Raw genomic sequence first — 13,521 nt, forward strand, 5'->3', positions numbered from 1 at the left:
TATTTTTGGATGTTCTGATGAATTTTACCACCCAACTCTCCCTCTTCAACCTTCCCACGCACAGGTCATGATTCTTCTAAAGTTGTGTAGTTTAGGATAAGACAATGACAATCTCCAGATTTGTTGACATCTTTAAGATGACTGGCTCTGCAGGTAAATGCAGCAAAGAGTTTTTATTTTGGGGACCCGAAGCACACATGATATTAAGGCTTAGTGCGCCTTAAAATTTTCTTAAAATTAATTCCATTGATTGTTAATGTTCAATTGTAAAAACTCTCTCACATCTATATTTTATAATGATGCTTTTTGAATATTTTCCACCTACAGGTGATTTACATTAGTGTTGCATACTTTACTTGCACATCAAGACAGAAGTACTGTATACCCCTAGAGTAAAAATTATAATCACGTTATTTTCACTTCCTTTCTTTTAAAATTAAAATGTAAAATATGGTCCCTGACAACAAACATGAATTTGCCTTGTATGTATGTGGACGTGTGTCAATGACGAAAGACATCTTTTCATCTGGAGGGCAGAGATACTCACACGATGTGCGCCAAGTTGAGTGGCTTCTCAGGCTGGTCAGGGAACATGGGGTGCAAGGGTTCACGGCTGGAAGCACAGCTCAGAGACTTGCTTAATGCATTAGTTAGCTTCTTAGCAGGTGATTTCTGGAAAGGAGAAGAAAGGTAGAAGTGACAATAACTAATATTTACGTAGTATTTTATGAGATGATTTGCTCTCACAATAGATGCTCGTTCACTCACTCATTCATTCACTGGTTTATGCATGAAGTCTTCTGTGAGTGTCTACCCTAAGTCAGAGAGTTGGCTCAATGCTGGGACTAAAGTGCCGGACAAGCCACCAGAGTACCTGCTTCCTGCTGCTTAGTGCTAGCAAATGCTGTGATAAGTGGAAGCAGTCATTGTGCATAGGACATCTGAGCTGGGACTCAAGGGACCAGCAGGAGTCCTTCTGATCAAAACTCAAGGGATTGAGAAAGTAATTCCAGATGGAGGAAGAAGAGACCCCACTCTGGAGAGGAAAGCAGAAGGCAGATCATTGAAGTCCTTCTATGCCACATCAAGGACTGTGGTCTTTATCTCAGATGCAGAGGGAGACAATGAAGAACTTAAATCATAGAGGTGACAGGATCAGAGGTGATTCTAGAAGGATTGCTCCTGCTTAAGAACAGAAAATGATTTGGGAGGAGATAGGAGTGGACGTGAGAAGATGAGCAGAAGGTTTCACAGGCATCCAGGTGCAAAATGTTTCAGCTGTGGCTGGATACATCCAGTAAAAAGGAAAAGTGGAGCTTCAATTTGAGGCTTTAGGGTTTAAAATTCATGTTCTTTCCAGAGCATCATGATCGCTCTTTTTCATTTAGACCAGTAGGATGTTTATCTTAAAATCTTCCAGCCAAATCTATCAAAAATAATCTATCACACTTAATAAATCTTTATGCCAACTTTTCCTTTCCATGAGAAGCCACTTACAACTTTGTCGCTTTCTTTTACACACAGAGCCCATAAGTGGCAATACAATGAAGTGACTTTTGTCTTCATTATTTAAAAGCTAAGTGATAGGGGCATTTAAGAAGTCCCTCTTTGGCTTTTGCTAGGAGATGTAATTCTGAGAACATTTAAAACACAGCCGCAGCAACAGCCCTTCACCCCCATAAACACTGGAGCCTCTTTATCCTCTTGAGGAGACTGATTCTACTTTGTAAAGACATTGCCCTGCCATATAATTTTAAGAGCCCACAATCCCTAAGAAAGAGACTCCTAAACTGACTTTGGTATTTATATAAAACAACAATGAAAAAATGCTTAGTCTTTGAACACTAGCCCTCCAGGATCTGAGATAGAGCAAGTTGGAAAATTGGCAGGATGCTGACCATAAGAAAATAGAAAGTGTTTTTTCCTATCTTCTGTACTAAATTGTATTTCATGATCTGTGTTAGTATATCGATCCTCAGCATGTGACTTAACCAACAGTGGGAGGTGGCATCTGAACTGGCATAAAGCCCTCAGCAGACGATGCCTTAGTGAATCACTGTGATGCCTTGAATTCACAACCTGACAGATGCTAGAAAAAAAGTAATTTATTTACACTGAATCTTGGTTCCCAATAATAATTCCTAGAGAGAACATTCTGACTTAAAATGCATTTTCTGAAGACCTCCTTTATAAAAAAAGAACAATAAGTTCCTCTTTAATAAAGACTATAGGTTAAGTGAAATACAGAAAATGTAGAAAAAAACTCAAAAGAAGTTTGCATTTTCTTTTAACGCAGAACTGTTCCAAGAGGGGTTGACAGGTCTGATGGTTCATGCAACAAAAACCAACCCATATATAGAGCAATACTTTCACAGAAGTACAAAGAACAACATCGGGGAACTGATCTTGGAGTGTAACTGAGACACAGGTCAGCCAACTAAACTGCATGAACAGCAAGCTCATGGGTCAAATTCCTCCCACACATCCATCACATGGACAGACACTGACAAGTCATTTTTGGCAAGTTGGTCACTCACACTATTTACAAAAAGATGATTTGCTCATATAGACACAATCTCCCCTCCTCCAAAAAAGTAAAAAAAAAAAAAAAGACGCGTGGCTCACACGTCTTTCCTTTATGCTCTAGTCGCGCACTTAACAGAACTTCGGAAACCAAGAAAAAAAGAAACAAACAATAATTTTTAAGCGATTCCCACAAACAAAATAAGACAAAACTTGGAAAGAGCCTTAACTTACTGTGAAAAAGAAATTATGTTCCAGAAGGTGCTTGGTCAGTTATTATCTAACCCAGTACTGAGTTGTCTGTATTCCAAGAAGTAACATAGTTTGAGTCTTCCTATAGCTTAAGTCTTAGGAAGCTACCCTGGATTCAGATACAACAATTAAGACATCCCAGGGAGGTGGGGGGTGGGACGGAAAGGAAAGGAAGGACTGTTAGAGAAGGTAGGTTTGCTCTTTCTCTCCCCATCCTTGATGTTCCCTTGCATTCTAAGCAACACTCATGCAGCCAAGTGTGTGTTGACTGGACCTGGCCTTACCCATGATGTGTACTCTTTCATTTGGTGTTGGTTGCTATGGGAACCACCGGCATGTCCCCTCCAGAAGCAGTCCTGACAGAGCTGGTAATTGTGACACTGTTGGCATCGGTAGCGGAATCCCATCATACTCTCGCTGTGGCAGTAAGAACATTCCACCGGATGGAAGACTAAGGGGGGCAGTAAATGAAGAAAAAAATGAGCAAATCAGAGTATGAGCCAGAATAAGGAAAAGTACAGCCGAATGGGAATTGCATTGTTTTGCTGTGTGCCATGATTTCAGATGATAGCCAATTTTGGCTGAGAGAAGCATCATGTTTATCCCTGGACTCTCGCTGTCCTTTTCAAGCATGTGTGTGGAAGGTGGAGGAAATGAAATGGGATAGAAGATAGGTCTTCTTTTAATACCAGATTTATGCAATGCCATTTGCTCTTTTACTCCCATCTCTTACACTACAAGAATATAAATTCCCCAAACTGACCCGTCTTTCCCCCAAACTGCTCTCTGTCTCTAGGAGACTAGCACAGCTCGCTGGAAGACTCAGAAGTACAATGATGAACACAACGGACTGTTCCATGGGTAGAGAGCAAATGTTAGAGAAATGGAAAATGAAAGGGAGAAAAAAGAAAGGGATATGAGGGAGAGTAGAAACACTGGATGAGAATGGATTTTTTTTTTTTTTAACAATGGAGTGGCTAATGGGCTTATTTCATGAGTGACATTGCCTCCATTTAACAATTGTTTTTTCTTTCCTGAGAGGCAGATGGACAGGCAGATGCCCAAAGAGATGTGTAAATTATCTGAATACAGTTCTAATTCAGGTAGTTCAAGAGACGCTTCACTCTCATTGGCAGACAATTTGAATTATAAAGCAGGTGAGCTAAAATACTCGAGATTTGAAGCTAACAAATAATCAGATCCAAGTAATTGTCTACATGCTACTAAGCAATGGCCTTTGGTCAAGTTATTTATGTAACCACAATCACCGAAAGCTTCCATTTGAAGCGTATAACTACAGATGAGCAAGGTACCATAACCTAATTTCTTTCCATCTCCTCCACCTATTCTTGGCCAAGTGCCCAGGAACAGTCAATGCCATGAATACCAGTATTGGAAGTTCATGCCTAAACATAACGCTATCATACTAAAAAATGTTATATTCATTATTGAAATTCTTCTGCGGCTAGAGCCAGTCTACAGCCACACTCCACTTGTAAGTGAGAGGCACACAGCGAGATTTAATGAGTCTATGGAATTGACTCTCCTAATTTTGCAGTGAGCCTCTAATGCCTTACGGATCAGGGAGAAAGGGTCTTTCGAAACTCAAAACGACTAAGCGACCTTGGCTTAATAACTGTAGACTTGAGAGAACAATTTCAATAATTTTAAAAACTGCCGTAGCTCAGTAGTAACTACTCACCATTTTCTACATTTGCCAGCCGATGCAGAAGGGGCAGCCAGACCAGACACTGCGGGGGAGGGTCGGACATGAGTGTGTCCAAGAAACCGTTTAAGGTGACCTTTTTCTGCATCAAAAAAACCCCACAAAAATTTAGAACAGAGAATAATGTGAATTTACCTGCTGCATACATGCCCTTTGCGATTAAAGAAAGAGGACATTCCATTAACCTCTAATACATGAAGAACGAGAATACAGTCTAATACCTAAAGAGCTAGTTCTGAATTTAAACCATTGGTTGCTTTAACACTTAAACACACATAGGACTGGATTATCTCCATTGAGGCTGAGTCAATATTGTCATAGGGAGAGCGACAATTCTGAGAGGGTCGCTTTTGTGTATGAGGGGCAGTATGAAAACGGTAAGGAAAGACAAACAGTAGACTTGCTCTCTACAACTTTACCCAGTCGTGGTAAAGCCACAATTCCCATAGCAGTCGCTCGGTCTTCTATATTTGTAGGACAACTTCCCTTCTAAACTTTCTCCACTTCTGTAAGTACTAAATACTTCATGGTTAATGTGCATGGTTCTTGCCATACAAGATTAGGAGGAAATCCTGTGAGGAGGGAGCGACCCTTCGCTGTTAGAACAGTCTATAGTTCCAAAAATTCTTTTTCCCTTCTTGATATATCTTTCCTCTTAACTCAGTTTGCATCTGTCTGCATTATCCTGGTCCTTTCTGATATAGAAAAGGAATGGATTTTAAATTTCCTTCAAAATGACAAAAATAAGAAGTTATATGAATACATGATATTATAGCAGGATGAATAACAAAAAAATAACAGGTTTATATGCAAAAATCACTATTTTATTTGAAATTTTGAATTGTAATATCAGGTGGATGGGGTAGTTTCTGGTTTGCTTGCTTGTTTTTTTTTTTTAATTTTATTTTAATTCCAGTATAGTTAACACACAGTGTTACATTCGTTGCAGGTGTACAATATAGTGTTTCAAAAATTCTACATGTTACTCAGTGCTCATCAAGATGAATGGTACTCTTGGGGCTCCTGGGTAGCTCAGTTGGTTGGGCGAAGGTCATGATCTCACAGTTTGTGAGTTCGAGCCCCGCGTCAGGCTCTCTGCTGATAGCTCACAGCCTGGAGCCTACTTCAGATTCTGGGTCTCCCCCTCTCTCTACCCCTCCCCTGCTCACGCTCTGTGTCTCTCTGTCTCTCAATAATAAATAAACATTAAAAAACAACATGATGGTACTCTTAATCCCCATCACCTATTTCACTCATCCCCCCACCCACCTCCCCTCTGGTCACCATCTGTTTAAGACCCCCCCCCCAAAAAGAAAGCAATCTTGAAAAATCTTGAAAAAGAAAAACAAAGCTGGAGGTGTCACAATTCTAGATTTCAAGATATACTACAAAGCCATAGTAATCAAAACAGTATTGCTGGCACAAAAATAGATACTTAGATCAATGGAACAGAACAGACAGCCCAGGGATAGATTTATATCTTTAGATAAGAAATCAGTTGTGAAGAGCTATCATACCTTTTCAAGGCACCTATCTGATACTAGTCCTTGTAATTTCACACACAAAATATTTTGGTACTCTTTAATTAATCTTTTTTATCAGCAGATAGTTACAATGGTAGCTTTCCCTCAAAATACTAGATAGCTTAAGTATTATAGGGTGGTAACATTATTATTAAAAGATATTTATGTAGGGGCGCCTGGGTGGCTCAGTAGGTTGTGTCCGACTTTGGCTCAGGTCATGATCTCATGGTCTGTGAGTCTGAGCCCCTCATTGGACTCTGTGCTGACAGCTTGGAGCCTGGAACTGCTTTGGATTCTGTGTCTCCCTCTCTCTCTGCCCCTCCTCCCCCTCTCAAAAATGAATAAACATTAAAAAAAAGCTATTTATGTAAAGTATAAGTAATGAGACAACATTTTTTAAGAAGTTACCACAATTTGTAGTATCTGAAATAATCCTGTCTTTCAAAACAATTACTTGGAATGGCTTGTACTTTCTCCAATGAAGCAATGCAAACAATTTTAGAATTTCATCATTCAAACTGCTGTTATAGCCAGTTTATGAAGCACAAATATAAACTGGTCTTATTATTTATTTATATTTGTGTTGCTTCTTCTTATACTTAAAAAAATCTTATCCATTTTGATCATCAGACTGGCTGAAAATCACTCCTGGAAGTCTCCAAAAATGCTATTATGATTTCAACACATATAAATTTTTCATCATTGAGGATATATAAAAAGAATTATGGAATAAGACAGTCTATAAGATATTTCAAAAGGAACTTTGTGCTGTGGTAACGTCATATATAAATCTTATTGAACATGTAGGTTGTATTAAAATAAAAGACAGTTATCAAGGGGTGCCTGTGTGGCTTAGTCAGTTGAACATCCAACTCTTGATTTTGGCTCAGGTCAATATCAATAGTTGGTGAGTTTGAGCCTCACATAGGGCTCTGCACTGACAGTGTGGAGCCTGCTTGGGATTATCTCTCTCTCCCTCCCCGCCCCCCCTTCTCCCTCCCGTTCTACCCCTCCCCAACATGTGCATGCTTGAGTTTTCTTTCTCTCTCTCTCTCTCACAAAATAGATAAACTTAAAAAAAGTCATCTAGAGAAACGAAACAAAATGAACTATTGGAACTACACCAAAATAAAAAAACTTCTGCAGAGCAAAGGAAACCATCAACAAAACAAACAGACAACCTACTGAATGGGTGAAGATATTTGCAAATAATACATCTGATAAGGCGTTAACACCCAGAATATATAGACAATTACACAACTCAACACCAAAAAACCAAATAATCCAATTAAAAATGGGCAGAGGACCTGAATATTTTTTCCAAAGAAGATATACATATGGCCAAGAGACACATGAAAAGATGCTCAACGTCACTAATCATGAGAGAAATGCAAATCAAAACCACAGTGAAATTTCACCCCACACCTATCAAAATGGTTAGAATCAAAAAGACAAGAAATAACAAATGTTGGCGAGGATGTGGAGAAAATGGAACCTCAGGCACTGTTGATGGGAATTAAGTTGGTGCAGCCACTGTGAAAAACAGTATGGATTAAAAGTTCTATTAAAAATAGAACTACCATATGACTCAGTAATCCCACTAGTGGGATTTACCCAAAGAAAATGACAATACGAATTCAAAAAGATATATGCACCATTGTGTTTACTGCAGCATTATTTACAATAGCCAAGATATGGAAGCAGTCCAAGGGTCCATCCATAGAGGAATGGGTAAAGAAGCTGAAAAAAATTAGGTTAATAAACTTGTGTTTTGAATTAATTCACAGTATTTTAACAGTTAATTTCAGTTAAAAGGTAAGACTCACTCTTTTTTTAAATTTATTTATTTTGAGAGAGAGAGAGTGAGAGAGAGCAAGTATGAGCAAGAGAGGGCCCATCAGAGAGACAGAGAGAATCCCAAGAAGGCTCCTTGCTATAAGCACAGAGCCCGACATGGGGCTTGATGTCTCACAAACTGTGAGATCATGACCTGAGCAGAAATCAAGAGGTAGTCACTTAACTGACTGAACCACCCACGTGCCCCAAGACTCACTAACTCTTAAATCAGTAAAATTCAGTATGGTAAGCATTTGTCATGTGCCTTTTATGAGATAGGGAAGCAACCTGTTTACGATATGAAGATGGTTAAGGTAGGAGGCTTAATGTTTTTTGTGAAAGGCTTCTTGGGGAAAGCAATGTTTGGGCAAGAAAAAGGAGTTGGAGGCAAGAAATGGGAGGACATTGGAGACAGAGAAGCACAGATTCAGAAAACGGAGTGGTTGGAGCAGGAACAGAGATAGAAGGCTGCATCTGGAGGCAGAGGGGTGAGCTGGAGAAGGATGGAAGGGCTCTCAGAGTCTGGAAGAAAGGGAGATTCACCCTGCAGGCGATTAGGCTGCTCAGCAGGTGAGTGGAGATGGGGTGTTGTGAGGGATAGATGAGAAGAGACGAAGCCTCTTTCATGTTCTCTCTGTGCAGTTTTACCCTGTTGTACTACTGTATGCATTTTGAGAACCTCTGAAGATGCCTCTTGAGGATGGCATTCGGAAATAGTTTGGAATGCAATGGGGTGTGCACCAAATAAACAAATCCAGGGGCCGGGGGCCAGGGTGGAGAATAATACAACAGGGCAGGCAACAGGTGCTGATGAGGAAAGTGACTGGAGACACGTTTAGAAGGTGAAATGAGCAGGACTTGTGGACTGATGAGAGCTGCTGGGTGAGGAAGTTGTGTAGAAGGAGGCTTAGGCGATGGAACCGTTCTGATGTTACCAACTCAAAGGGAAATCGAAAGGGGAGCATGCTTCATCTGGAGGCAGAGATGAGGGACCTAAGCTGGCCTGGGGGGTGGGGGAGTGGGAGAGGTCAGAAAGGCTGTCTGGATGACTCAACACGGGAGCAGAGTTAGCACTTAGTGTATCAAACCATCCCATCTCTCATTGGTTGTTGTGTACAGTTGCGATTCTACATAAATCCATGACCTGCAGGGATCTGAGGCACTTTCGACCTCCTAGGTCACAAGTAAACAGATGCATGAAGTTTACTAGCCAGGCAGTTAAATGCAGCTTCTCACTAGCGGCTCTGCACCGATTTCTTATTTAAGGGATCCTTTTAGAGGACATTCTTGGTTAGTTTGGATTTTTTAAAAATTTTAAACAAACCTTCAGTTTATGGCTTTGTAAACTACCATTGCATCACTCCAGAGAATGATGCCAGACATGAAGACTTTCTACGTGACTGGACAGGTATAAACACAGAAACCCTCAAGCACTAAATAGCTTCTCTGGGCTAATTTGTACCACCCTCAGTTAAAACATGTAACTCTGAACCCCTAACGCATCACGTTGTGGGGGATGCAGGCATCCATGTCTGTCATATTTTGGGCCTCCCTGATGGTGTGTTACACGTGGTATGTGATTCCTTTCTTGTTTCCTCTGCTAGACATTGGAGAAGCTTGGTGCTGGCCCAGACTTACGTTTCATACGAGGCTGAGTGACAATTCGGCCCTTTTGATCCTACAGTGATAATCGCAGGCATGACGCCGAGGGTATAGGGTTGTCTTAGAGATTGCATTGGACAATTCGAGTAAAGAACTTAGCACGGTGCCTGGCTCACGGTCAGGAGCCACCAATTATTATTTCCCAGGTATGCTGAGTTCAGTTCCTGGTTCAGAGGTCAGTTGTCAGAGACTGGAAGATGCGCTACAGTTTATCATGAAGAATTTGTCTAAGTAGTGACTTGGAGGAACATACCGAAGAAAAACTACTGTTTGAGAAATATTTCCTTTAACACATCCTGACCCCTGACCCCTCCCCGCCCCCCACCTACCTGTTGAGAGAAACAGGATCTAGCTGACTGTTCTGTGTAGCCAAATGAAGGACCTTCAAAGACCGCCGTGGGTAGTTTGAGAACTTCCCGCAGGAACTGATCATATCGTCCATAAACCATCACCCCACTGGAGTCAGAAATCATTGAGAAAATATCTGACGGAAGGGAAAAGGAATGATATTTATTCATCACTTAAATATTCTCCACTGTTTCAGTGCACCATATCTGCTGCAAATAACCGAAAATGTAGCAGAATAAGTAATTTTTTTATGAAAGAGTAACATAAAGGTTAATTGTTATGCTGAAGTATTCCTGGCATTGTGTTTCCTTTGGTGTCTTTTAGGTAGCTGATTCTGGAACACAGCATTGTGTTGGATAAAATTAGCATATTTTGATAAGACAGAGAATATCCCATTTTTATTTTAAGGTCAATTATCAACTCATACATCACTCAATGGAAGGAATTTTTGTATATGTGAGGAATATGCTGACCTCATTGAAACACACAATGGACATTTTCTACAACAATGGGGTATGTATGTATGTATCTAGCTAGCTATTTGCCCATCTATATTATCACAAAAACCTTTGAGTTTTGGTTTAAGGTACTGAAAAATGAAAGATGCAATGGGGATAAGAACATAATGAAAACACTTGATTAACTTCCCACAGAAGCAGAAAACTTTCTATAAATCACAGTGTTCTAGGTGCAAGGTACTTGATTTACAGGGAAGGGTCTTTTGACTCACGCAGTGGAGGGGAAGCCTGGCCTTGGGGAAGATCAATGAGGTAAAGTCAGAGTCCCAGACAGAGCCTGTGTCTTCATTGAACCTCTGTTCTTCCGTTTCTGCCACTATGGGCACTTAGTGATATTAATGGCATAATTTCTCAAGGTACTTTATAATTCCTCTGTGGAAGTCACTATGGGAATGAAAGCGTCTGCTATCGTAGTTTGTCACTGTGCGAGACTGTGACTAGGAGGGTACAGCTGTTGGGACAAACTGTTGTAAATTCAACATGCTGCCTCTGTTCAGTTTGGGCTTAATGTCTCAAGGTCAAAATGCAGTGTGGGGACATGGTTTTTACACTGCAGTCAGATGTTAAGCACATTACAGGCTTTAGCTGGATTATGTTTTGAGGCTGTGAATTGGCGCTCATTTCCTTCAAATACTCCAGTTCTAAAGGATTTCTACTGTTTCAAATAGTTTATCAATTATAAGGCTAAAGAAAATTCACCCAAGCAACAAAATTAATGTTGTTTTCATTTGCCTTCACAACTGTTAACTTGGTGAATTTTCTCTCTTATGTTTCATTTTAACTTGTTAAAAAAAAAAAAAAAGAAAAAGAAAGAAAGAAAAGAAAAAAAGTTGCCCAAAGCAAAACACTCTTATGTAATCCCATATATAGAAACTCAAGAATTCCAATAAAAAGAGGGAAAAGGAAACCCAGGAAAAGTAAATGGACTTTCTTGTAGGAGCGTAGGAGCTGACACCTTGTGTGTTTTTAGGCACGTTGGTTAACTACGATTGGGACATCCTGACCATCTTCTGGGCTTTATTTCTAGGGCAGGACACAGTTTTGAAAAGTAGCCTAGGCCTTTCAAATCTCCCACTGAAAAAATTTAGACAACATTTCTAACTAGAGCAAAGGCAGAAGGAGTACCAACACTGACCTTTCACAAACTTGAAGCTCATATGAAACTCCGTTGTGTTGATGAAGTTTTGCTAAGCAATAGCCGAACTAGGGCTAGGTCACTGGGATTAATGGGATGGGGCCGTTAATGGCCACTCTGGTTTTTAACAATAAACGAGGGAACTCTGAGGAAGCTATCAAAATGATATGTTTGTACCTGAGTCCTGGGCTCTCTGTTTTATATATATATTGTTATATGACTATATATGTGTGTATATATATATATATATATATATATATATATACACACACACACACACACACACGTATGTATATAGCCATATATACTATGCAATATGCTGATAATATGTAATATATGTGTATGTAATAAAATATAAGGCTACTTCAAAGATTAAATTAGTTAATGGATGAAAAGCATGCAGATGTAAAAGACACAGAATAGTGCTTGGCCCCTAGTACACAGTACAGAAATGTTAGCTACTTTTACTATTGATTTCTTTTCACGTTTTTTTCTGTCATTTACTTCATATGCTTACACACTGCCTCCCCAATGGGATTGCTCTGTACTGTTCCCAATCATACTCTAAATCACCACTGTGATTTAGATACATACAATAATAGATTAGAAGAATTTACATTCATTGATTCATTCAACTAAAATTCACTTAGCACATACTAAATGTGTAAAATTGTGCTAAGCAATGAAGGTACAGAAAAATCAGGACATAGTTTTTTTTTATATTTATTTTTTTAGTGAACTAAAACAAAATTTTATTTTTAAATGGTATCAAACTTAACAACAAATTGCAAGAATAAGTACTACAAAGGACACTCACATACCCTTTATCCAGATTCATCTATTAACACTTTATTCCATTTATTTTATCATTCTATCATCTATCTATCCATCTACCATCTGTCTACAGCTACTTGTCCATGTGTACATATGTATGTACAAACATGTTTTCTGAATTGAGACTAATTTGCATATAACATGGCCTTTACCTCTGAACACGGCCATGGGTCCTCCCTAAGAAGAAGGGTATGTCCTTTTATGAGACTACAGCAAGGGTTAGCAAACTTTTTTGGTAAAGGGCCAGATAGTAATATTTTAGGTTTTGTGGATCACACATGGTCTCTGTCACACATTCCTCTTTGTACTTTATACAACCCTTTAAAATTTTTTTTTTTTTCAACGTTTATTTATTTTTGGGACAGAGAGAGACAGAGCATGAACGGGCGAGGGGCAGAGAGAGAGGGAGACACAGAATCGGAAACAGGCTCCAGGCTCTGAGCCATCAGCCCAGAGCCCGACGCGGGGCTCGAACTCACAGACCGCAAGATCGTGACCTGGCTGAAGTCGGACGCTTAACCGACTGCGCCACCCAGGCACCCCTATACAACCCTTTAAAAATGGGAAAACTATTCTTAGCTGATGGGCCATAGCTTGTTGACCCTGGATTACAGTGTAGTTATCCACTTCAGTATATGTAACATTGATACACTAATCTTATCTAATATTATCTAGCCTACTGGCCATATTCCAATTTTGTGAATTGGTCAGTAACAGGGCATAGATTTTGACCTCTGGGAGGTCCCAGTCTCCTGAGGATACAGAGACATGCTTACATAGTGCATCATATGACATCATAAATTGTAACACGGTGGCGTGAATACCAGAACAGGAGGCAGCAAGGGTTCAAAGAGGGTTTCCAGAGTGAGGAGTGGGTCAGGGAAGACTTCCTTTCACAGGTGACTTTTAGGTCTTCTTAGGTGATAGAGGTGGCTTCTAGGCCAAGTATAAAGGACAATCAGGGGCCAGTGAAGCTTTAGGAAATAGCACCAGGATGGGCACAGGCATGCTCAAGCATGATGCACTCAAGCTCTTCAAGTAGTTCATTGTCAAGGGGCCTTGGGTGCACATAAGGGCTCGGTGGGAGATGAGGCAGAGATATGAAGAGCTTCTAGCCTCTTCTAAGGAATTTAGGTGGTGTCCAGGAGATGTTGGGGAGATACT

The 13,521-nt window shown here is 40.0% G+C and overlaps 1 protein-coding gene across 1 annotated transcript in view; it reads right to left on the minus strand.

The window, feature by feature from the left end:
- Positions 1–13,521, minus strand: part of DTNA (dystrobrevin alpha) — a 161,380-nt gene that overhangs the window by 63,247 nt on the left and 84,612 nt on the right. The window contains exons 6-9 of the mRNA XM_047087002.1: positions 9,852–10,006; positions 4,478–4,583; positions 3,060–3,226; positions 548–672 (exon numbers count right to left, since the gene is read on the minus strand). Coding sequence (XP_046942958.1) covers positions 548–672; positions 3,060–3,226; positions 4,478–4,583; positions 9,852–10,006 — 553 coding nt within the window. The remainder of the gene's footprint in view (positions 1–547; positions 673–3,059; positions 3,227–4,477; positions 4,584–9,851; positions 10,007–13,521) is intronic.

This window comes from Lynx rufus, unplaced genomic scaffold (genome assembly GCF_022079265.1).
Source record: "Lynx rufus isolate CCGP_SWC_20201006 ecotype Redwood Valley unplaced genomic scaffold, mLynRuf1.p SCAF_22, whole genome shotgun sequence".
NCBI lineage: Eukaryota > Metazoa > Chordata > Mammalia > Carnivora > Felidae > Lynx > Lynx rufus.